This window comes from Neurospora tetrasperma (genome assembly GCF_000213175.1).
Source record: "Neurospora tetrasperma FGSC 2508 unplaced genomic scaffold NEUTE1scaffold_81, whole genome shotgun sequence".
NCBI classification, from domain to species: domain Eukaryota; kingdom Fungi; phylum Ascomycota; class Sordariomycetes; order Sordariales; family Sordariaceae; genus Neurospora; species Neurospora tetrasperma.
This window is the reverse complement of record NW_009799179.1, coordinates 4,803,821-4,826,069: the sequence shown is the minus strand read 5'-3', so window position 1 is coordinate 4,826,069 and position 22,249 is coordinate 4,803,821. Positions and strand designations below refer to the sequence as shown.

Sequence of the window (22,249 nt, the reverse complement as noted above, 5' to 3'; positions counted from 1 at the left end):
AGGCAACTCCGTATCGCCGTGAAATAGTATGTCGTGCTTACTAGTATATAGGACAAGGTTGTCAAACGGGAGGCGGTGGGCATGGATAAATTGGGGAGCCACAAACCCGTCAATGCCGAGTCCTTGAATACACTCGCTCACATTACCATTTGTGGAAATTGTTGCCTTTGGAGTCATAGATGGGTTGCTGCTATCGTCGCCACTTCGTCGGTGGTGGGATACGGGCATACGGCATACTGGCTCGTGAGTTGGCAATGGGATGAAAGTCGAAGCCGGCCAACATGCCACAATCCCGTGCTGTTGCCACTTTGTCATCGAAGGAGACAGGTAAAAGGTATCGGATCACTGAATGCGGGGGTGTAGCCAGGTGGTATCATCGAGCCTCAGGCTGGCTTGACATATACGTCTGGCAGGAGATGAATCTGTTATCGATCACACACGAATGGCAGATGGTGTTTTCGTGATATTAATGAAATGCTTGGTAGGAACCTTGATGGCTGAGCCCAGCAAGGCGGCCGTCCGGCCTTTGCTCAATTTCTATCCACGCGTTTGGTGGAGTCGAGATAGTCAACATCGATCCACTTTTTGCCAGCTCCCTAAAACCCCCCCTGAGCCTACAAGGCAACCGTAGACAGAGTGCATACTGTACAGTAGTTGCCTGCCCAGAGCACTGTCAGCTGCGAGGTACATTGCGGGGAGAGAACAGGGGCCACCTCAGAGAACAGGCTCGAGACAGGGCAGGCAGTATCCGATGCCTCACTCACGTGGTAGGCCGGACGCCGGACCCCGACCCCCGACCCGACTACATACTCTGCTGTCCCAAGATTGGGAGGGATTATTTCCTGCTCACTTCCTTCAAGCCGCCAGAACCGCCTCCAACAACAGGAGGAGTCCATCGACCCCCTCGCACTGATTGATCAACACAAAAGTCGCGTGAATTGCGGTTGCAAGGTGAAAGTGTCCCTCCTCGTTGAACCAGCATCTCGGGTTTCCTACCGAGTTCCCGCAGTCTTCTCCTTGATTCGACATCAGACCCCCAACAACCTATCTATTTCCGATAACCGCAGCTTGCGGTCTCGCCCGGACGACATTCCCCTTTTTTTGTTTATCTTGGCCCTTCTTTTGACAAGTATTCGCAATGATCTCTATCAAACGACCACATCGCATTGTCCACGGTCAACATATCGTTCGTTGTCACGCTGTCCAGGACAGTTGGAAGTCTGAACTATTTTCGGATCAGGCAACGAAGTCATCATATATAAAACACACCGTTGGCAAATGAGTGCACGTGCAGTCCTATTCGCCAACGCATCTCATTCTGTTTTCGTCTCTTTCAAGGTCCGTCCGCTCGACGCATTGGCTCGTTGTTCCCACCCCAATACTTAGACTCGTTTCACCAGCCTCCGGTCTGTCTTGGTCGATCCTACCGTCAGACCGGTTTGGCCTTGAAGGAGAGTGGAAGCTCGTATGTGGATATGTTCCAGTGGTGTTCGTTGTGTGGGGTCCATTGACTCTGTCTCGATAAGCTGTTGGCAGCTACACATCGGGTACCTCGATATGTGACAGGTCGATTCTTACCACCAAGGGCATATGAAACGATATCACGGATCGAGTCTCGTGATACGCTCATGAGAGAGCATGCTGGATAATATTGGCCAGTTGCGATCGCGGTTTTCGTCGATGCCAGACACATCCAATGGGAGATAGCTTGAACGGTGCGGCGTAGATCATCGCAGCATTGACGCGGCGATAAACGTCTTCCAGAACCCATGTTAAAAATATATTACACTACATGGAAACGAGGTCACACATCTCACACTCACAAAGCGACTGAGCCAAGTGTTGCCAGAGCAGCAATTGAGACCGCTGCAATACCACCAAGCTCCCAAGCCCACGTGTTTGTCAGGGCGGACTAGAGCCTCCAGCTGAAAAAGCTTCCATGTATGCGGAAAACCTACTGTTTGATCAAGTTGAATGTACGTAGATATCGGATTCAGCTACATTTCGCTCGAGCTCATCGGCTGTGGGAGACCACCACCGGACAGTGACGACAGATGCGGTAGCTTCCTGCCACTTGGTGGACATTGTTCGTGAAAGGCCGGCCATAAATCATTGTCAAGACAACGCTCGACAGTAATTCGATCTTTTCCTGCAGCGTGGTCTGGTTACGAGTTTCAGAAATGTCGCTAACAGCTGGTAACATAGGCCTTTGTCCTTAGACAACACTCACGTCGTTCATTCTTCTCCAGACCAGGGGCCTGGATTTCCCATGACGACACTGAACTACTCTTGTTCTTGGAGTGTTGTGTAGAAGATCTTGAAAGGTCATTTAACTGCTTTCAAGAATCAAACAGTGGCTATGACTGAGGGAATGTCCAATAGGTAGCTCAGGAAGAAAACTTCTAACGCCTTTCACGCAGTATGGGACATGTGTCGATTCCCAAGTCAGGTCTACTCTAACATGCTTTCGAATCAACCGGATCTCAGCGAGCCGTACGGCCTCTACGGCCTCAAGGACGAAACGTAGATATCATCAACTGCAGTGATGCTATACTCATGAACCGCACTTGATCAGGATACTCCCCTCTTTCCTCGACTCAAGCGAAACTGATACTGGTCTCTAGAAGGATCTCTCAGTCACGAAGAGTTGAAGATCATGAAGACACAACGTGGGGAGTGCCAATTACTGTATGTACGCTGAAGTATGAGAGATATCATGATCTAGGCCTTGGGACATGAGCATTATCCCACATCTAGGAAGAACCGCAGCACGCGTACTAACACGGTCTGTTGCTCTCATTCAACGAGCTATGACACTGGCTCTTTGGATGGCTTCATGAAACGAACCTCAGATGAGGATAGAGGTCGAGTGTAGCAATCCCTGTGTGCCAAGCACCCATTTTGGTGTTTGTTGCTCAATTCGCCAAGTGCCATATTGCTTTGTTGGTTCAGTACGATTGCCCATTGCGCGTCATCACTAGGTGAGTTGAAAGTATGTCCATGTCAACCGCCAATGGAAACGAATGGCCGCAAGGACATTGGTATCCGAAGGCCAGCTTGATCCGCGAGCAAACTGTCAACATGAGGGCCAACAGCACAATCAGCGACAACAGTTCTGCCATTTTTGTCCATTCTGGGATACTCCTGCATGGTTTCCACTGTAGCAAACACTCGGTGAGAGTTCGGGCGGGTCGAGACCCTGCCACGATGGTCCACATCACGTACCGGCCATGCAGCAAGTGGACTATTGACGGATATGAGCCTCGCCGCGATGTTGAGATTGACAGCAACTAAGGAGACTGGCCCTTCGAATATACCGTGCTGGATTAAGTACCAAAGGAGGCATACTCACATGTTGAAGTATTTACACCTTACGACTCCAGCGTCGTTGACAGTCCTCAGTCAATCGGGCCAGCTCAATACAACTCCGACTCGACCTGCAGTGCCAAATCCCGGCCGCACCCTCCTCTGACGGCCAGATCCGAATCTGATACCCACAATTGCAAAAGAAATAGGCAAGAGCTTTCTTTTCGTTCTCCAACCCAACGTTCTTTCTTTTTTTCCCACTCTCGGGTGACGACGACGTCGGGTGTTTGGCTCTTTCCTTTTCTTTTTTTTTTTCCTTCTCCGGGAGAGGGGAAGGGGCCAGCCTTGAGACGGCCAAATGGCTCTTTCCTGCTCGGGTGCCATCATCTCTTGATCTTGACATTCTGTTGGCATGTACTGTCATGTCAAATGAAAATCGAAAACATTGAATATGGGCTAACTAGCTGAAATAAGCTCCCTTTTCCAGCATCTTCGTGTCATCCTTGTATTCTTGCAGATTGGCGTTGAGTCACTTCTGCATCGATAACTGTGGCTGTCCATTGCGATCACCTTAGCCACTTTCTCGCATTTCTTGCGTTGTCAGAGTCCAAAGTGGTCGCGATCCACTACCTGTATTTGGACAGTCAGCCCCAGTTGTTGATGAGAAGGACATCCTGAGACAACTGCTCGTTGCCAGCAAAACCCTTACTGTTAGTATCTCCATCGGGTGCTTTGTCCGCGTTTTGCTAACGCAATTCTCGAGTCATAGTGTTCACGGCCACCATACCTCAAGCAGTGTATATTCCACCCTTCGGCGAGACTTCTTCGGAAGTCAGTAAGACACAATGAAGCTCACTTCAGCCTCCATCCGTAACGTTATCCACCCGACAGCTGCCTTTGTACCGAGCGTTCCAAATTCCTCAAGCCCTCATTCCACCGAGCCAGAATCTCAGTCGTGGCTCCACTCCCAACTGAACCCCAAGAACCGAATCGATAGTCTCGAGTTACTGGAAAACCCCCTTTGGAGAATCGATGGGTGTACCGGCCAAGGAACTCAGTTTTGTGCACTGCCTCTGTTCTTAGGAAACCATATCCCGCCCCTTCGATTTGATGTGTTCCTCCCTCAGGAAGCGGGCAGCTGCCAACGGCTACGGGACCTCCTCGACCTAGATGCCGCTTTCCACACGAAGGATACCGTCCGAGTACAGAGGCTCGGCATTTCGCGTCATATCCTGCGAACACTGCAAGCGTGGACTCAATCAAGTCAACAGGGCGACAACAAACATAGCTTTGCTGAGATGTATAGCAGGAACTTGCCCTTTGGATCCCGAATCATCTTTGAGAATCTTGAGTTTGATATCCGTAACATCAAAATTACTATTGCCCAAACGTTCCACCTCGAGGGACAGCTCCTTGGACTTTCGAAGCTCGGAGCCCACCTTGGTCTGCCTCAGGATAATCTTCCGGAGCCGATAGACATCTTCAAGCTCCACATCGTGCGTCAACTTACCGAGAGTGTGTGCCTTGTTTGCATAGAAGATGATGATAGTGATCGTGGGATGGCCATGGCCACAGACGACACCGCCAACGGAACAAGGGCGAAGAAGAGGAAGCTCTGGATCTTGAAGGCCTTGACCAGCGGCACCAAATACCTCTACACCGAACTGCGTAATCTGCTGCAGATGCCACCCCACCCCCATGTCATCTCACGTCCGGTACGTCTTGTGACCAAGCAGTGTCAATTTGGAGGCAAGAACGCAGTCGTCGGGTTCATTATACCCTATCATCCAGGTGGAGGCCTCAGAGACACCCTACCGCTCCTTCGCATCCATGGGCAGCCTGCGCTCAAAGACCAACTTAAATGGGCTATCCAGCTGGCTCAGGGTCTGTTACACATTCATGACAAAGGCCAGATGTACTATCCCGATCTCCGTCTTGACAACATCCTCCTTTCCGAGGCCGGAGACATAGTCATGGTAGACTTCGAGCAGCGCGGGCTGTGGTGCGAGTTTGGCGCGCCTGAGGTGAACGCCCTGGATTACGTACGCATCCTAGCCAGTGACAGCTTGCTCGAAGACAATGATCTGGGCCTCTGCATACCCGAGGACATCATAGCGAGATACGCCGCTCTGCTCACGCGGGAGTTGCCAGACTGGGAAGCCCTAGAAACCTGTGAAAACTACAGCCAACGGCCGGAAGGTCACACCAGCTTCAACATCGCATGGCTATGCCTCTCAAAGGTGGAACAGGAGGCAGCGGTAGTATATATGTTGGGAAAACTACTCTGGTGCATCTTCGAAGGCCAGAGTGGCCCGGACAAGGCCGCTTTCTGGCAGTCCTATGCTCGCGAGCCTGATTTGCAGTTCCCAGCGATGAGACAAACCCCTACTGGGCTGCGAGACTTGGTGGATCAGTGTACCAGGGGTCGAAGGGGGGTTTTGTCGAGCCTGATCACGCGGCGGGGCAGTAAATTGGTCTTGGTGCACGAGAAAGACACTCACCAAGGGTCTTGTTTACTTGATGGTACTGTCACTGATAGGGAGGAAGACGAAGAAGAAGGAGAGGTTCTTCAAGTCGCGAAGAACTGGTGGATCACAGAGGTCAAAGCTGCAGAAGACTTTTTGCAGATGCGACATGAGATGAAAGAGCGTGGTGAGTGGAACGAGAACTACTTTGACCGACCGAGTCTCAAGGAGGTCATCAACCGTCTTGAGGATTTTCAGAAACGAAGTTCGCAATTTGGTGAGTAGTACGATGCACTCGATCAAGGGGAAATCTGGTTTCTGATTTGTTTTCGCATCTGCACAAGTTCGCCGGTTCCATTCGTAAGTATTCCATCCTTTCTGTGCTGTTATATAGTTAGTTTCATTCTTTACTTCGGGAGTCTATATAGAAAATCAAATATAAGCGTTCGCACCCTGTCGTCCCTACGAGAATAAGTCGTTGTTTATGGTAAGCGCTTCCTGTTAAGAGTCAATGTTTAGTTATCAAAGTGTTCTCTCTGTCCGACTGGCTTGTGGCAAACAACCAGCAGTATGGCACTTCCCCCTTATTCGTCCACTTTTTTTTTCATTATCTACTTTTGCTAGTACCCAAAAATTATGTATCAGAAGTTTCCAACATTTGATAACAAGATACATCCTTTCTTGATTCGATAGTGTCTCTCTTTGACTTTGCTCTTTTTCTGCTTCACGTGGATCGTGTTTTTTTTCTACACATTAGTGCCTTCCCTCCAACTTTCCCCGTTAACTTGCTTTTTGGAGTTTCCACTTCGGCCTAAGACCATTATACCATAGATTGTGCATTTGCATTCACTGTTGGTGGCGTTCAATGCGCAATTGGCTCAACTTGGCTCGTTTAGTTGCGAGTATATGGAAGAGCATTCAAATAATAGACACACACACAAACACACCAAATGGAAAGAAAAAAAAAAGCTTGTAATGGTCAGATGCCAGCTAGAATTGTGAAACAGAAGCTGCCTATACATGTAGAGAAACAACTTCGAAACCATGGGAATGTTGGGGAAGAAATCTGAATCTCGGCCTCTTTTCGTGCGTGGTGTGTGGATGGGCGAAGCGGTTTCACTTGTCAAAAGATATTCTTACTATGATTCTCTGCCACTGCTGAGAGAGTTAGGGTTCATAATGCTGTAGTGTCCCCGATATGTATTGATGCCACATGACTCTCACATTAAATTAGTGTAGTGTGATCGAAATCTTGTGAGGAGTCCGTAACACTGCTGTTGCTGCTCGTAGTGAGACTGAGAGAGACTGAGATGATGTTGGTCAGGTGAATGGCATATTCAGAGAGAGAGGGGGGAATCCATTCATCATTTGCATATCTTCACAACTCCCCAGACTGTTCCCTACAGACAAAGCCATACTCCTTTCATCTTGAGCTCACTCCCACTCCAGATTTCCTTTTTCGCGATGTGCGTAAAAGTGGCGTACGATACCCACAGAACTCCGAATTATCATCCGCTTGTTGTCTAGACCGACCATCGATCGGGATGAGTAACTGAAAGTCCCCGTGGGGTAGAGCCACGGCCGGTGGGAACAAATGATTGAAAAACGGCTGGTGGAGAAAAGGGTCCAGAAACATGCCTACATCAAGACAAAATGGTCTTCGCCAAATAAACGAGGACAACCGACTCGGCCAATCCAGTATGACTTCGTGATAGTGTGCCTAGCTATTCTTGGAGGTTTGGGAACTCTTGAAAAGACTTCACGGGGTTTTCTAAGGCACGTTCCTTTAGTTGGGCTTCTGCCTAGCGATTTCGGTCCGGTTTTCATGATGTCTTGCGATTTCCATTACAGCACTTGCCTCTTGTGTCGATTGACAAAGGAACTGAATCGGCGGGGGCCCCGTAGGTAGGTAGCCTTTCGAAAACATACAGTAAAAACTTTTGTTTTTGCAAGCCCCCTTATACTAAAATCCCCCCTTTTTCCAAGGATTTTAACTGTCCGCGAACCCTCCAAATAGCTGGGAATACAGTCCGATACTACTCTCTTTTGCAGGACCCCCACCCTTTTGCAAGAATCTTGGCTGTCGGATTCGTTTGCAAAAGCAAGAGGTTTTTACTGTATCGGCCTAATCTTCTGCCTGTTCTTTGAACTATCATCTTGACGGCATGCCACTACGCGGTACCTTGAAACTTTTTCTGGTTATTGAGGTAGCCACTCGTGTGCCTACGCTAGCCGGTGCGCCCGCCCCACCTCCCTCTTTCCCCCGTTGAGCCCGTGCCCGCCTTTCATAGAAACTACGTGTACTGCAGTCGGAGAGTACTAAGACCGGACCATGACGGGTTCGGTGATAGCGTCGTTGTATCATGCAGGAACACAATTCTTTCTACTAGGATCATGCATGCGTGCAGCACGAACACCTGCCATGTGCACTGTGTAGCGTGAGGTGTGCCCCTGAAGAGACGTGGTCAGAGCACTTGGTCGTGTGCTCAGGCATAGAGCGCACGAATAGCCAACATATGTTGATGAACTTGATGCAAATTCAGCCAGAAACAGAGATGGTGTTTTCGGTGAATAATGAGGTGTGACCTGGAAGAGATCGATCATCAGGTGAACAACCTTCCATAGTCTGATTCCTTGAATAACTTGGGGTATGATAGGTGAATAAGCTGTTCCAGTGTTGTACACCACCGAGTAACGCTCAAGAGTTGGTTCTCATTGACTTGCCATTCCCCGAATCATGGTCTTCGAAGTTGATTAATTGAGTAGCCATGTGGTAGCTTTTGGCATGCCAGTGGCGCACCGAGATTTTGCTGGACTCTTCATTTCTTCTCAACATGCTCCTCGTGTTCTAGCCGTTCGCTCGGGCCTTTCTGTTACATCGAGTCCGCTGAAACGATACTAGTCTTAGCTTGCGGGTTGCAATCTCGTGTGTCAACGATTATCTTATCCTAGCATTTATCCATGGCCACAAGCCTCGTGAGATGTGCGAAGGAAAGATCGAATACTATCTGGTATGTTTTAGTTAGTAAGTGTGTTCGGGCTATTTTTTCGCACACCTCGCCTCGCACTGCGGGCTGAATCAGTGACAAACCACCAAAACAGCTTTCCGTTGAAGGACGACAGCTGTAGATCTGGCCCAGACAAAGGGTTTCCACCATTCCGGCACCAGAAACTTCAAATCCGTCCATCATCCGGTACTAGTAGCAGTTGTCCCATCGTTATGCTGTGTACCATCATCCGCTTTTGTCCAACAAAAGCCACTTCACCGCTCTCTGAGGTCCTCCCTCCAATCCGTCCCAGCGAAACCTATACGAAGCCCTTTCTACAAGGGAAGAACCTCGAGGCGAGATGATGGATTTGAGCTGAGTTGGAAAAAAACCAACCACCAACAGTGTCCCGAAAACGGCTCCCAGTCGTCCCTTGGACATTATCAGGGTACATTTATGTTGTTGTTAGGGCTGCCCTGTCTTCGAAAATCAAGAATACACTAGATGTTCTTCAAGGTAACGGCCTCGTCAGGCCCACCGGAAGATCGCAATGGGAAGTGTTTGCCCTTTCGTATCCAGATTATTGGAGGGCCAAGCTGATTCGGGGACAACCCTCCAACAAGAATACACTCCCAGAGGGACCACCGTAGCCCAGGATATTCGAACAGTCAGAGGATAGGAAAGAGAGCCGCAAACGTCAAGGTCTTCCGAAACAGAGGAGAGGGTTCGGGGAGATAGGGGGAGAACAACAACTGAATCACATATACGTAATCAAACCCTAAGCCCATCAAGGAAAGTCGGACATGGTGCCGAAAGCCGTTGGAGAGCGTCACCCCACCCAAGGTCCAATCCATGTGGCACGGCGCCTTGTTCTAGGCCAAAAACGGCTTCGTGATGGTTTGGAGATTGTTGGGTTGGCGCCGGGACACCGGAACCAGAATTGCGCACTAACGTGTGCTGAGCGAGCATTGGCTCTTCCAAGACGCCGTTACCAACATAACAATGTGAAGCCACGCTGCCACAGCGGGTGCACACTTGAGTACGAGATCTTGGGGAGGAGGGTGCAGTAGCGAAATTGGATGGTTGTGGCTTGGGACTTGAAGCTTGGCATTGGATGGAACTTGTGGTTCCAGAAGCTCGAATGGTGCAGTGGCGTTCTCGAGCCGCTTCAAATTTCGGAATCGTGACCATTCTTCTGGGGAGGTGCCACCCAAGAGAATACTGATTAACAAAGCCAGCAAAGCGAGGGAACAGATAAGATGCCAGCGGGAAGTGACCGCGCGATGGGCCACATGGTCAGGGTGTCCCAGCTAGCCTAGAGGGAAGACTCTTCAAAAACTACAAAGCCGGGCAGTTAAAACCGAAAAGAGCAGAACAGAGCGGTTCCAAATCCCGGTGTTCGAGGTCTGTGGGTGTTCAGAGTGAAAGAACGAATATGCGGTACCGAGAAAAGGGGGTGCCTATGTAGGAGGGCGAGGAAAATTTAGTAGGGTTACATTACCTGCCGCACTGGAAGCAGCAAAAACTGTGTGATAGCCATGTTGGTTGGGTATCTCTCCCACTCAACATGTCGCTATGGTGATGACAGTGTGCGGTGGATGAGACAGACGGCCAAACTCCAAACATTTTGGAATGTCGAGCCGTCGCAGATGGAGAGACCGGGAGCGGCAGTTGTCGAGATCCGTGTCGCTTAAGGACATCTGACATCAACACCGTGACTCCGTGACTGGAGGTGATGGCGCAGTACGGACACCCACGGATATCGTACAATTGGGATTCATGTACGGGGAGTTTCAAATTCAGTGACGGATTGCATGAGAACGTCGCGTCCGTAAAATGCAACATCTAAAGCTCGAGTGGCGGGCCGATTACGGTATCTTGCTGTTGTACTGATAAGGTTGGTATGTCAGTATTTAGCAAAACTTTGTGGGAGCTGGGCGTTGTCGTTGCACTGCGTACACCGTCACAGCTGTGTGATGACCGAGCGGATCGGGCAATGCGTTTATTTGACAACCGATGAATGAGATCCTAGGTGTTCATGTGTGACAGAGGCTGCTTGGTCCAAGGAATGTGCCGCTGCCTTTGAAAGACCAATACAAATCCCGTCCTGGGTAGTCTCTCTTGGATGGAAAATGTGAGACAGAAAGCCAGTGCTGGAAACTAAAGGCAATGCTCAGGAAATATGGTGTTGGTAATCCATGTTGCTGTCGGATGGAAAAATGGACAGGGCAGGAAAAGAAGAGTGCCCCTGTTGGCCGAGTCAAAATTAACCCCGCGTCCAATTTGGGGATGAGGTCGTCGATCGACTGCACAGGCCACCTGCCGTCTACATGCTACCTATGTCATGTACTGCGTACCTTCCACCTTATTAGCACACCACCAAACTAGGTAGTAGGGATAGACGATACTGCGTAGCCCCTAGTGCCAGTAGGGCATGCACCTCTTCGCACCATGGATAGAGGTAGCGTAAAGAAGCCTGGGCTTCCAGTCCCGGTCAACAACAGTGGACTGAAATCCAATGCCATTATTCCTCCAACAGCCAGCTTCCGATGCGAAAAGCACCGAACATATGGAAGCCCAGCTATTTGGTAATTTCGGACCGTCACCTGAGCATGAGATGATTGAAGAGCCATGGGATGATGTTGGACTGTCAGCCAGTCACTACTAGGTGGTGTACGTACTGCGTTCTTGGACGTTTTCGTCGAGTGTCAGCACTTTCTTCCAACTCGGATGTCGCTATTGCAAGTTCTCCCTCCCTAGCATCCATGCCATCCATGTTGTGGTGATAATGTTGTACAGTCCTGCTTCATTCTATACCTACAGTCATGCCCCTGGCGTAGGGCAGTCGCAACCGGTATGGAGCACGGCGGGTAGGTATCTCTAGTGCAGAAAGGCAGCCGAGCAACGGAAGGATGTGCTGACTGTCAATTTCGCTTGCAGACCTTTTGACACCATCATGGCCATCCACGATCCCTTCTCAAAGCAGCTTGGGGTAGCCGTTACCTACATTTGTTGCGCGACCGATCGGTTTTTTATGTCAACAAAACGCCTGTCTGGTTTCTCTTCCAAGGCTGCCAGGCGGGAGCGGGTCTAGACCTACCCCATATACATGTGGGCCTCACGGAGCACGAACCGAACTGTCTGCCAGCTGAGACACTGTCGGCCATCATCGTCATGAGCATCATCTGATGGCGTTTTTGGAAAAGAAGAAAGAAGAGATTACCGGCGCTTCGGGAGACTAGAGGAAGCCATTCAGTGAGTCTTCTTCGCCTTTGAGATGATCTCCTTGTATACTTCCTGACTGGCTCGAATGAGATGTGACGGCACTGGTTTAGTGGTTTCATGACCAATGGATGGGCAATCTTCACAGTGTGAAAAATTGTCGTCCCAACTCGTCAATTCCCGTGGCTGCTCTGGTCACGCCCCTGAACCGTCCCTTCAGCAAACCACACAGTCAGGAACATGGATGCGATATCGTCAACACTTGGCGTTCCTCAGGGCACCCGTCGTTGCACCCCCGGTCGGTCCCCACTGTGACTGGACCCGGCCTCCTGGGGGCCTGGGCCTGGTCCCATCCATAGGAAACATTGCCTTCTTACGGGATCACAAGCGAACCAAGGGACCCCGAATCAGATGGTCCCGAATGCGCTTGGACTGCCATCAGCCCTCGCTTTCCATGCTGATACTACCTCAGGCGGCGTGCAATCTGGGACATGTCCCCGCAGCACTTAGCACTCTTGGTAACAGTGGTCCTCAATGCTTCGCCATGGTTGGTTAAGATCGCCAACGAAAGAGACTGGATGCAACCGCATGGTACAACACTGCACGCTGAATGGGCATGGCCGTACCAATTGGCTCAGTTCCCAAAGATGAAGGCCCCCCGTTTCCATGTTTTCCGCTCCACTCCGATTCTGGTCACAAAGCCCAGAAAGCTTTCTGTCTTGCCTTACTGAGCAGGGCGTGCGGGCTTGGTGGTGTTCTACAGAAGAGAGGACCACATACAACACTACCTCAGAAACCCCAAGGAGGGCCGAAAGGCAAAACAGAAAAGAAAGGGCACACCATCTCGGCCCAGTTGCCTGTACATATGGGTGCCACCACCCGCTGCCCTCCACATGGTGCTCGTTTTCCGGAAGTTCTTTTTTTGGTCCCTTTCTCCCCGTTCCCTCTTTGGCACATCATGAGTGCTTGATCGCTCATGCTGATACACTCCCTATCTTGCAGTCGAGTGATATCATCTTTTCAGTGTATTGTATTTCCTTCTATACCCACCATACCCTGTGTCAAGTATTCGATTTAGCTTTGCGGGTAGACCACGTCCCCGAACACTCCTTTCTATCAACCTATCATTTGCCATTGTCTCCACCCTATTCCATCTGGGCCTAGGGTCTTGATTTGACGACTAATACTTCTTTCCTACGCCACGACGACGACGACGACGACAACTTTAACTTCGTGCGCCTTTTGTTAGCGATTGTCTGGGTCACGCGTCGACTATTGAGACCTCAAAGCCGACGTATCTGGTCAGTACCAGAGCGCGGCCTTTTCTTGGAGGGAGCTGAAGCACATCAGCGGGTAGCGGCCGATCCCCAGAGCCAGGAGGGTTCACAAGTCGTTCTACAGTAAAGTTCAAAGACGCAGCTTCGAAAGACTACACGATGGCCAACGCGACGAACCCTTGTCCTGCGCCCTTTCTGAGCGAGGCGCTTTTTAACGATGGGGGGTGTAAGTTACCGGAACCGAAACCTCGTCATCACGAGCGTTGCTGCTAACTAACATACGACCAGTTGTGGATGGAAGGTTATGTCAGGAGGTAGGCAAAGGGCTTAGGTGCTGCCTGCCTTGCCCCATGACCGATTGGGCCTATCCCGACGAATTCAATACCCTGGGAGAGGTGGCACAATGGGTCGCAGTTGCTGGCACTGCCTGTTGTGTCTTTCTTCTATTGTCCTGGATCATTCTGCCCGTCGAAAAGACTCACAGACATTACTTGAGTCTGTGCTTGACCACGGCAGTTTTGTTTATGAATGTAAGTACTTGGCCGCTTATTCCCTGCTGCCAAGTGGAATTTCGAAGCGTTGACATGCTTTACAGCTCGGTTTCGTGATACCTCTTGCCGCTCAGCCAGATGAATGCTACGATGCGATCACGCCCAATTCGATGCAAACCAACTCACCTTGCGCAGTATCTGGCGCATTCTTGATCTTTGGAGGTTGGGGAGGAGTGATGTGGGTGTTTTTGCGCTCCCTATCATTGCATCTGCAAATCTGTTGGCAGGTTGTTGTCGGACGTAACTTTATGTGGTTCTCCCAAGCTACCGGCTGGGGAATTCCCATTATCGGCATCATCATGGCCCTTGTTTTTAGTGGCGTTTCTTTCCGCTTTGGGTCGACGTGTCATATCAACCACGAGAACAGCTTGGCTGACCTTTGGGTCCCTTTGCTGATCTTTGCCGGACTCACCATCTTCATTCAGTTTGCGACGTTTGGTTATTGCATCAAGGTCTACCTTGCATCGCTTGCCGACAACAGCGCCTCCACCGAAAACTCGAACTTGCCTTCCTACACCAACAGCATCCGAACCATGACGCCCAAACAGGCATACAGACGTGTACGCCGAGTCATCCAGCTTCAATGGAGGGGGATTGCGATTGTTCTGATTATCGTTACCGACGTCGTCCTTTTCTCAGTCGTCTTTGTTTTCCAGGACAACACGGTGGAGGCCGTTAGGAGAGACCCGAGCACTGCCCTGGAATGGGTTGCGTGCCTTGCGATGATGGCTGGTGACAAGCACAAGTGCTTGGACAAGGCCGGTCCACTGGTGGTCGACATGCCCACTGTTGGCGCAGTTCTACTGCTTCTCTCGGTAAAGCTTCCAACCACCATGTTTTATTACCAAACAATTACATAACGTTCTAACCTGATAAACTATGTGCTAGATAAACGGCTTGTGGCTTTTGCTCCTCCTCGGTCGATGGTCGATGGTGACGGGATGGCGCGACCTCCTAATGACGGTTCCTCAGCGGAACAAGCGAGAATTCGTCTCCGTCGACGCACGGATGGACGATCTCAAGAAAGACACACGTTCGTACGAGATGCTGTCCCGGGAAAACTCCGGGAAAAAAATGGACGACTCAGTAACACCCTCCGTAGTGACTCCGATTTCGCCCACGTACAGCGCGTACAACACGTACAGCATGAGGTCGCCCATCAATGGCAGCGGCGGCGACGGCGGCTACCGAAGCCCTTCGCTGTCCAGGAATAATGCCCCTGGTGAGGGCACAACTTCGCCGGGGCCTCGCAACTACCACGACTCCGGCAACCGCTCAGGTCGCCGAACCCCCGATTACTTCGGCAGCACAGCACGCTACCACGTGCCAACAAGGTCTTTTTCGAGCCCTCGCCCACCACGGTCACCGCCACCAACGGTAACATGGGACGCAAGAGATACATACGCTAGAGCTTCTCCGCTGCCGGAGGAAAGCCCGTATGGGCAGGTACAAGGAGCGTATGGTCAACAACCTATGGGAATGAACAGGATATGAGATGAATGATGACAGGTGTATAATACGCAAAGTTGAGGGAAGGAAAAAGATTAATATTTCCCTGAAATGAATTTTGACGAAAGTAAAATAACTCCACCAATCCATACCCACACGCATGTTTACGTACCTTCTATCCCCAACCACGTGAGCTTTTCATCTCATCCCTATGGACATGCATAATACTTTGGTCCTCATATCAGCTCTCAATGGCCCAAGAACCCTCGGATTTCGCCACGACGCCAGGGTCGTGCAAAGACGGCGAGGTAATCTTTCAGAGCTTACGTCCTGCATGCTTGCATGCAACAAAGTCCGGTAATGGACCAATGGCAAGCTCATTTGCGTGGATGGAACTCCCGGTACGGGTGATATAACTTCGTCACCGTCTTGATGACAGCAGACGAAGCGCATTGATCTAGTTCGACCTTTTTCTCCTGTCATACCAACGTCCTGTATTCCGAAGCTTACCAAATGCTGGTTGAGAAGCCATGCATGAATTTGAGGATATATCGATAAAAGCATTGAAAGCTAGTCCCGGTAATCAATGCTCACATTGAGACTCTCCATGGGCCAAGACAAATTTTCCCGGTAGAGCAAGATAAACTTCGGCGGAAGATGGGAAGAACGAAGACGGAACGGGACGTGCGGAGTCCCCGGAAGTGGTTGGGTCAGCGGGTCATCGGCGGGCCGGACACCGGAAGGGATTCCGGTAGAGGTATGGTTGGGATGTGTAAGGCGAGTTGACTTACACTACCTTAGTGTATGTAGTGTACTTGACAAACGGAAAACCCCAAAGTCCGAAGATGCCGTTGAGTGATGGATTCGGAAGACAGCGGTCAGATATACACCTACCAACTCGTTCATTCCCATCGTATGCATAGTTCCCAACCTGGAAGTTGGTCGCGCGAGTCACCCGCCCCTTCAGTTGCGTCCGGATGAAGAGGAGTTCCATGATGCTTTCTACATGCCGCAAACTCGATGATCTCCCTTGGCAACTTCGACAAAGGGGGAAGGAGGGCATGAGTAGAGGAAGGAATGTCCGGTCACAGACGCCCTAAGCCGGGATTGGCTTGCTTCGTCTCCGGTTCATCCGGAATCCGGAGGTTTGGATGACTGCGACGCAGAGTGAATCTGAATCTGTTCAGCTCTTCGCCCGGGCTTTCAGTTGTGTCCGAATTTAGTGGATTAATGCCGGTTTGGTGCCGTTCGTTTGTTTGGGCCAATCAAGCGTGTTGATATTCACTTGGCAGTATTCATTAACAAGTTTTCCATACCTTGTCTTGTCAGCATCGCCCATAGTCGGACACTTTTGTCAGAAAAAGAAACCGGATGAGACTGTCCTTCGCTATATCAGTTGGATGTACGATTTCCATAACTATCGGCTTAGCCCTTCGTTTGGTCTACGGATAGGAGGCAAACATGGCCAGGGACCCAACGTTTGTCGGCTCAAATCCAAATCTGCGGCAGAGATAGCAAACTGATCAGATGATGCCGAAACAACCCGAACCCGAACCCGGAAATGATGGCACCGGTATTGGTACCGATGGCTGGCACCGCGGTCGCCGCCTTGTGCTTCCACTCTCCAACCAAACCTCATCCACTTACACCGCTCTCACCAGTCCCATCTCTTGCGCCCGCCGGCGCCGACTTATATCACTTCCACCAAACACAAAAGCTGGTCGCATGATTCTCCTGATTTTAGCTCTGCTGCTGGGCTTCTTCCTCCACTACATGTGGAAAGCCGAAGCGGCCTTAAGCAAGCCCTGGAAACCTGACGACAGCTCCCTCGCCTTCAGCAAAAGACCACTCCCCCCGCCATCCAACGAGACCTTCCTGTCCTCGGCCGGATATAAGCTTCCATTACGAACCAAAGGGCGGGACATCGTGGACCAAAATGGCAAGCGCTTCAAGCTCTCGTCAGTCAACTGGTACGGCGCCAGCGACGAGCTTTTTATTCCGGGTGGGCTTGACGTGCAACACCGCGACGTCATCGCCAGCACGATCCGTTCGCTTGGCTTTAACAGCGTGCGCATGCCGTACAGCGACGAAATGGTCATTTCGAACCCGGAAGTCCCGCTGCGCCTGTTGGCGGCGAATCAGGATCTCGTGGGCAAGCGCGCCCTGGATGTGTTTGAAGCGACGGTAACCGCCTTGACGGACGCCGGGTTAGCCGTTATCGTCAACAATCACATCACCACGGCGACGTGGTGCTGCGGCGCTGACCCGTGCGATGCCGGCTGGGCAAACGATTTCCTCCCTGGCTCGCTGTGCCGGGTACGACAGACGGAGGCGGAGTGGATTGACCACTGGGTGACGGTGATGACCCGCTTCGTCGACAATCCGCTGGTGATTGGGGCCGACTTGCGCAATGAGGTGCGCGGGCTTTGGGGCACCATGCCGTGGGAGAGATGGGCTGCGGCGGCAGAACGAGCAGGCAACGCCTTGCTGAGGATAAACCCGGACTGGCTGATCATTGTGGGTGGGACCGAGTCCGGTAACGACTTGACGGGCGTGAGACGTCGGCCGGTCGAGCTTGACGTAGCAAACAGACTGGTGTATTCGGCACATGTCTATTCATGGAGCGGTTGGGGAAGCATGGGAGGGCGGTATTCGAAGCGCACATATGCATCCTTCGTGAAGGCCATGCGTCAGAATTGGGGATACCTGGTGGAAGAAAATCTGGCGCCTGTTTGGATTGGAGAGTTTGGCGCGCCCGACCGTCCTGGCATCGGTGATGCGAACTACTGGCAGAATCTCCTGAGATATCTTAAGGCGATCGACGCCGACTTTGGATACTGGGCCATTAACCCGCGCAAGCCAAAGGACAACGAGAAAGAGTCATACTCGCTCGTTGAGGATGATTGGGTTACGCCGGTGCTGGATTATCGTATGAAGGACATGACGGAGCTTATGAGACAGTGAGTGATGCTGGTGTCTTTTGGCGTGATAGCATTTCTAGGATATGGTATCTGCTCGGATGTGCGAGCCAGCTTTCCGAAGGTAGTTTGCCGGGCTCACTCGGTTAGAACTAGTTGACGGGTTTGCTGATATGATTTGGGAGTATTTATCATGGCGTTAGGGGGGAAGCGTAAAAGATGCAATATAGCCGACCGGGAAAAGCGAATATATTTGCAGTTACTTTTGGGCCATATGTTTTGTAAATTTACTGCCTCGTTCCGAAGACTACCTACTATTATGTTTTCCTGGCTGTCACGAGAGCGCCGGAGGACAGGTCCCGGGTTGTCGGTGTCTGGGCCGTGAGATGCGGCGTAAGACGGGAGCCTGGAGGATCGCAGGACTACAGGCAGGCCAACCCCGCTTTGCCCACCTACACAGGTACCTATCCAGCAAACCATACAGGGAGTGCCCGCTAGCATACAGCTCACTGAAACAGGCATGCAGGTTGCACCAGAGGTACGTCTTTGTGCCTTGTGTAGGAGCCTCCCGCTGTTAGCGCGCTTCGTACCCGACTCTCCACTGATCCCTTTGCCAAATCACGTTTTCATCTTCCGTCCCGTCCCTCACTGCACCCGACATCTTCACCCACACCGGTGACGACAATCCGCACTCATTTAGCTCAGGCTCTTGCTTTTGGGAAGGTGCGCTGTGCGCTTAGCCAGGAAGGTATAAAGACTTGGAGTCTGCACAATCAAGCTGCGATTCCAGCTTCGGACATCCAAATTGCAGCAACGAAGCTCTTGGTAGATTCCCCCCCCCCCCCTTCTCCTGCATCGAACCTCAACGGCTTGATTACCCTTTTGAGTGTGCCTCCACTATCTATCGCCCGAGTGCTTTTTATTTTGCCTTGCGGGCTACGCGATGTCCACCTCAGTCCGTGCCGGCCTCTACAACTGAAGCCCTTACAACGTGGCTGCCATGTGCTTTCCTGCCGAATATCATCGCCCTCTCAAATTCTATTTTCATTCAGTCAAAGACAGCCATTTACCACCTCTCCTATCAATTTCTTCCTCATCATCAACACGAACTGTTGATGCTTAATGGATCCGCCACACATCAGAAGCATCAGCTTTGACATTGGCCCATGATGGAGCCGTATACGCATATTGACACTCCACGGCCATATTTTAGCTCGGACATGAGCGAAGACGATAGCGAGGCCGACGACGCCTTTCGTTCTGGGATAGACTTCCTCAGCGTCAGTCGCTTTTGTCATGTCCAGACCGCAGAAAGCAGAGTAAGCTGTGAACAACCCTCCTGAGACTCTTGCGTAACGGCACGGGCGCCGGGACTTTCTTCGAGGTTTTGCCATCTCTGTGCTAATTTCAGACATTGGACAGTTCGGTGCAGACGTCGGCCCAGAGATCAAAAGCTTTGTTTACGAGCCGTGGCATAGTTTCGATATAGATGACGACGTCTCTGACGACAACACGGATGATGAATTATCTGATGAGATTGATAGTATCGAACTCAATGAACACGACTGGGCTATAGGGGTGACTCCTGATATGGTCGCTACCTGGGGGCCATTTGCAGCGGCACCACTTTCCCAGTCTGCGGCTACCATGCCTCCAACACTACTACCACAAATACCGACATGGCTGCAGGCGCCGGGGGTAGCTGATGATCTCTTGCCCCAGTTACAATTGCCGCAACAGCAAAACCAGCTCCAGCAGCTTCAGCAACAGGAGGAAATGGGGTGGGAGCAGAGGCGGCAGAGGTTTCCACGAGCTCAGAGGTTGCGGTTGAATTTGACTGCTCTGTCACAAAAATACAACGTGCGTATATCGGCTGCTTGGTGATAGTTTGAATGCGCTCGCTGACAGGAGACGCAGCTTTATTTTGCATCTTATCAGAATAAGATACACGTGTTCATCCCCCGGAAGGGCCCGAACTTTCTTCCCCGGCCCTGCTTGGTACTGAAACCTAAAAAACTGAAGACTGACTGGCCCGTCAGACCAGCTATCGATCAGTCGTTCGGCCACCAGATCAACCACCTTATGATCGGTAATTTGGGCCACCTGGAAGTTCTCTTTTTTGCCTTTGATGACGGCGATGTCGGAGCCTACTACACGCACACAATTGCCCACTACATTGTATCAGCGAGTCGACAAAGGGAAGCGAATGGCAGACCTCCTCCCCGCTCATTGATACCCAGAGAATTTTTTCATGAAAATGTGGGCGAGTCTGCTTGGGGAATTGCGATCCATCAAGAATCACGTCTACTGGCTGTCAGCTCCAACAGGGCTGAAGTCACGGTGTTTGCTTTTGCGCTCCGCCAGCATCGACATCATAAACCGAAAGATGATCTTACATCTTATTTAGATCCATCTCCCCAGATCTGGCCCGGCCAGACAGCTCTTGGCCTGGAGAGAGACGTCCGGACTCGAACTAGGACGTGGAAGATCATCCTACCTCTCGATTCCCGTGGAAGCAACATTCCGAACATATCTTTCTGTGATGACGAGCAAGGTTGTGCGGAGTACGTGGTCGCTCAAGATATAAAGCAGCGGACATGGTTCCTTGACATATGGCGACTGGGATATCCTCCAGTTGATATCATGCATGAGACGTCCAAGATGAACTACGTTACGCCGTCACAGTGAGTATGCATTTACGTTCCCATGGTTCCTTGTTCTTGTCCTCGTCAGATGAATTGTTTTGACTGACTTCAAGGATCTCAGTATCGGTTGGGGCGTCATGGTTTTGCCTGATAGATCTTTCAAGCAAACAGCATCCTTACACGAGTGCTTAGGTCTTCCGCCTTCGGAGTTTTCAGGTGGAACATTGCGTAGTGCGCAATTATGGCTGGACACAACCAATAGCCTTTCCTATGTGAGGGATCTGGCAAATCCTCTCTCATATCTCATTCCCGCGCCCCATAATTCTTCATTCATCGGCCCGGAAAGAATCGCTGGGTTCCTTATTGAGGAAGACTTGGACGAAGAAAGCGGGGCGGAGGAAGAGACGGAGATTTTGGATGCGGCTAGGCCATGGACCAACGTTGATTTTGGGCTTACCGACCGGCGGTCCATAATCTTGAGCGGTGAACATCCCAGGCCTCGTCAGGCTCCTCGGGCGTACCTGGATGATACCCACGACGGCATCCATATGGCTCAGTTCATCGTACCGAGATTTGCGCATGTTCCAGACTCATCAAGCCTAAGACGCGAACGATATTCGCGCTGGCGCACCCCTGCGGTCCCGTTCAGTAAATGCGATTTCTTTTCGCGCTATGCGACGAAGAATATGTCCATACTCTTGACCTCTTCGACAGATGTCTGCTTGATACATATGGATCCCCAGGGCACACCTGTGCTTTGCAGGCAAGTTCTTCCGTATCACAACCACCTTAACCGGCATCAGTCACCATATGACCTCCACCGAGACTATTCGCAGCGAATCGGTATGCTCCTCCACGTACCAGAGCTCAGCCTCGTAGTCCTCGGATCACTCTGTGGCCGTGTTGCCTTAGTGCGTCTGACAAAGACGGCAAAGCTTTTCTACGGTGCACCAGTACGCCGTGGATTCCGCGTGGAAATGGTTTTGCCGCGTCGGTCAGAAGAGGACAAACGGATGCGCCCGTGGTGTACTCTCCATGGCATTGCCATTTCCCCTATGCCTGACCCAAAAACGGACGGTATCTCGTTGCACAAAGAGGGCGATGAAGGCCAAGAACCGGCGTTGAAGAAATGGAGGCTGGTACTACATTATCTGGACCATACGATTTTAACATATATCATTATGAAAACAAAGGACGACGAAGACCTACTCGTTGTCTGAAGAGAAGCGGGTGTAGAAACCTTCAAAACTGATAATAAGAGCGGTTGCGCATTGCAAAGCGTCTATGAAGTTCAAGCGTGGGTGCAGGGGTGGATATGCTCACACAAAGTTGTTGCATGTCACAAAGCGACAATATATTCTATCTATAGCCTAAAAGATATTGATATTGTGAGCCTCTACAATCCAGCCCTGGCTTTGTCTGTTGGTCT

The 22,249-nt window shown here is 51.0% G+C and overlaps 7 protein-coding genes across 7 annotated transcripts; 5 read left to right on the top strand and 2 right to left on the bottom strand.

The window, feature by feature from the left end:
- Window positions 1-281: 281 nt before the first annotated feature.
- On the top strand, window positions 282-917 carry NEUTE1DRAFT_55267 (uncharacterized protein; the record flags this gene model as incomplete). The annotated part of the gene is made up of 2 exons (XM_009857900.1): window positions 282-334; window positions 746-917. The coding sequence occupies 2 exons, from the start codon at window positions 282-284 to the stop codon at window positions 915-917; spliced, it is 225 nt and encodes a 74-aa protein (XP_009856202.1).
- Window positions 918-1,148: 231 nt separating this feature from the next.
- On the bottom strand, window positions 1,149-2,085 carry NEUTE1DRAFT_114511 (uncharacterized protein; the record flags this gene model as incomplete). The annotated part of the gene is made up of 5 exons (XM_009857899.1): window positions 1,149-1,225; window positions 1,270-1,296; window positions 1,579-1,757; window positions 1,824-1,912; window positions 1,981-2,085. The coding sequence occupies 5 exons, from the start codon at window positions 2,083-2,085 to the stop codon at window positions 1,149-1,151; spliced, it is 477 nt and encodes a 158-aa protein (XP_009856201.1).
- Window positions 2,086-4,151: 2,066 nt separating this feature from the next.
- Window positions 4,152-6,056, top strand: NEUTE1DRAFT_114510 (uncharacterized protein; the record flags this gene model as incomplete). The annotated part of the gene is made up of 1 exon (XM_009857898.1): window positions 4,152-6,056. One exon carries the CDS (start codon window positions 4,152-4,154, stop codon window positions 6,054-6,056), a length of 1,905 nt encoding a protein of 634 aa, XP_009856200.1.
- A 3,754-nt stretch (window positions 6,057-9,810) lies between these two features.
- NEUTE1DRAFT_28700 (uncharacterized protein) lies at window positions 9,811-10,282 on the bottom strand (the record flags this gene model as incomplete). The annotated part of the gene is made up of 2 exons (XM_009856626.1): window positions 9,811-9,979; window positions 10,260-10,282. Coding segments are annotated over 2 exons (192 nt in total), but the record flags the coding sequence as incomplete, so codon positions are not given.
- A 3,134-nt stretch (window positions 10,283-13,416) lies between these two features.
- NEUTE1DRAFT_142442 (uncharacterized protein) lies at window positions 13,417-15,302 on the top strand (the record flags this gene model as incomplete). The annotated part of the gene is made up of 4 exons (XM_009857897.1): window positions 13,417-13,483; window positions 13,546-13,787; window positions 13,853-14,623; window positions 14,697-15,302. 4 exons carry the CDS (start codon window positions 13,417-13,419, stop codon window positions 15,300-15,302), a joined length of 1,686 nt encoding a protein of 561 aa, XP_009856199.1.
- A 1,683-nt stretch (window positions 15,303-16,985) lies between these two features.
- Window positions 16,986-18,443, top strand: NEUTE1DRAFT_72302 (uncharacterized protein; the record flags this gene model as incomplete). Its single annotated transcript, XM_009857896.1, has 1 exon — window positions 16,986-18,443. The coding sequence occupies one exon, from the start codon at window positions 17,031-17,033 to the stop codon at window positions 18,219-18,221; it is 1,191 nt and encodes a 396-aa protein (XP_009856198.1).
- Window positions 18,444-19,344: 901 nt separating this feature from the next.
- NEUTE1DRAFT_133193 (uncharacterized protein) lies at window positions 19,345-22,189 on the top strand (the record flags this gene model as incomplete). The annotated part of the gene is made up of 4 exons (XM_009857895.1): window positions 19,345-19,494; window positions 19,598-20,035; window positions 20,114-20,859; window positions 20,942-22,189. The coding sequence occupies 4 exons, from the start codon at window positions 19,345-19,347 to the stop codon at window positions 22,038-22,040; spliced, it is 2,433 nt and encodes an 810-aa protein (XP_009856197.1).
- Between the last annotated feature and the right edge of the window lie 60 nt (window positions 22,190-22,249).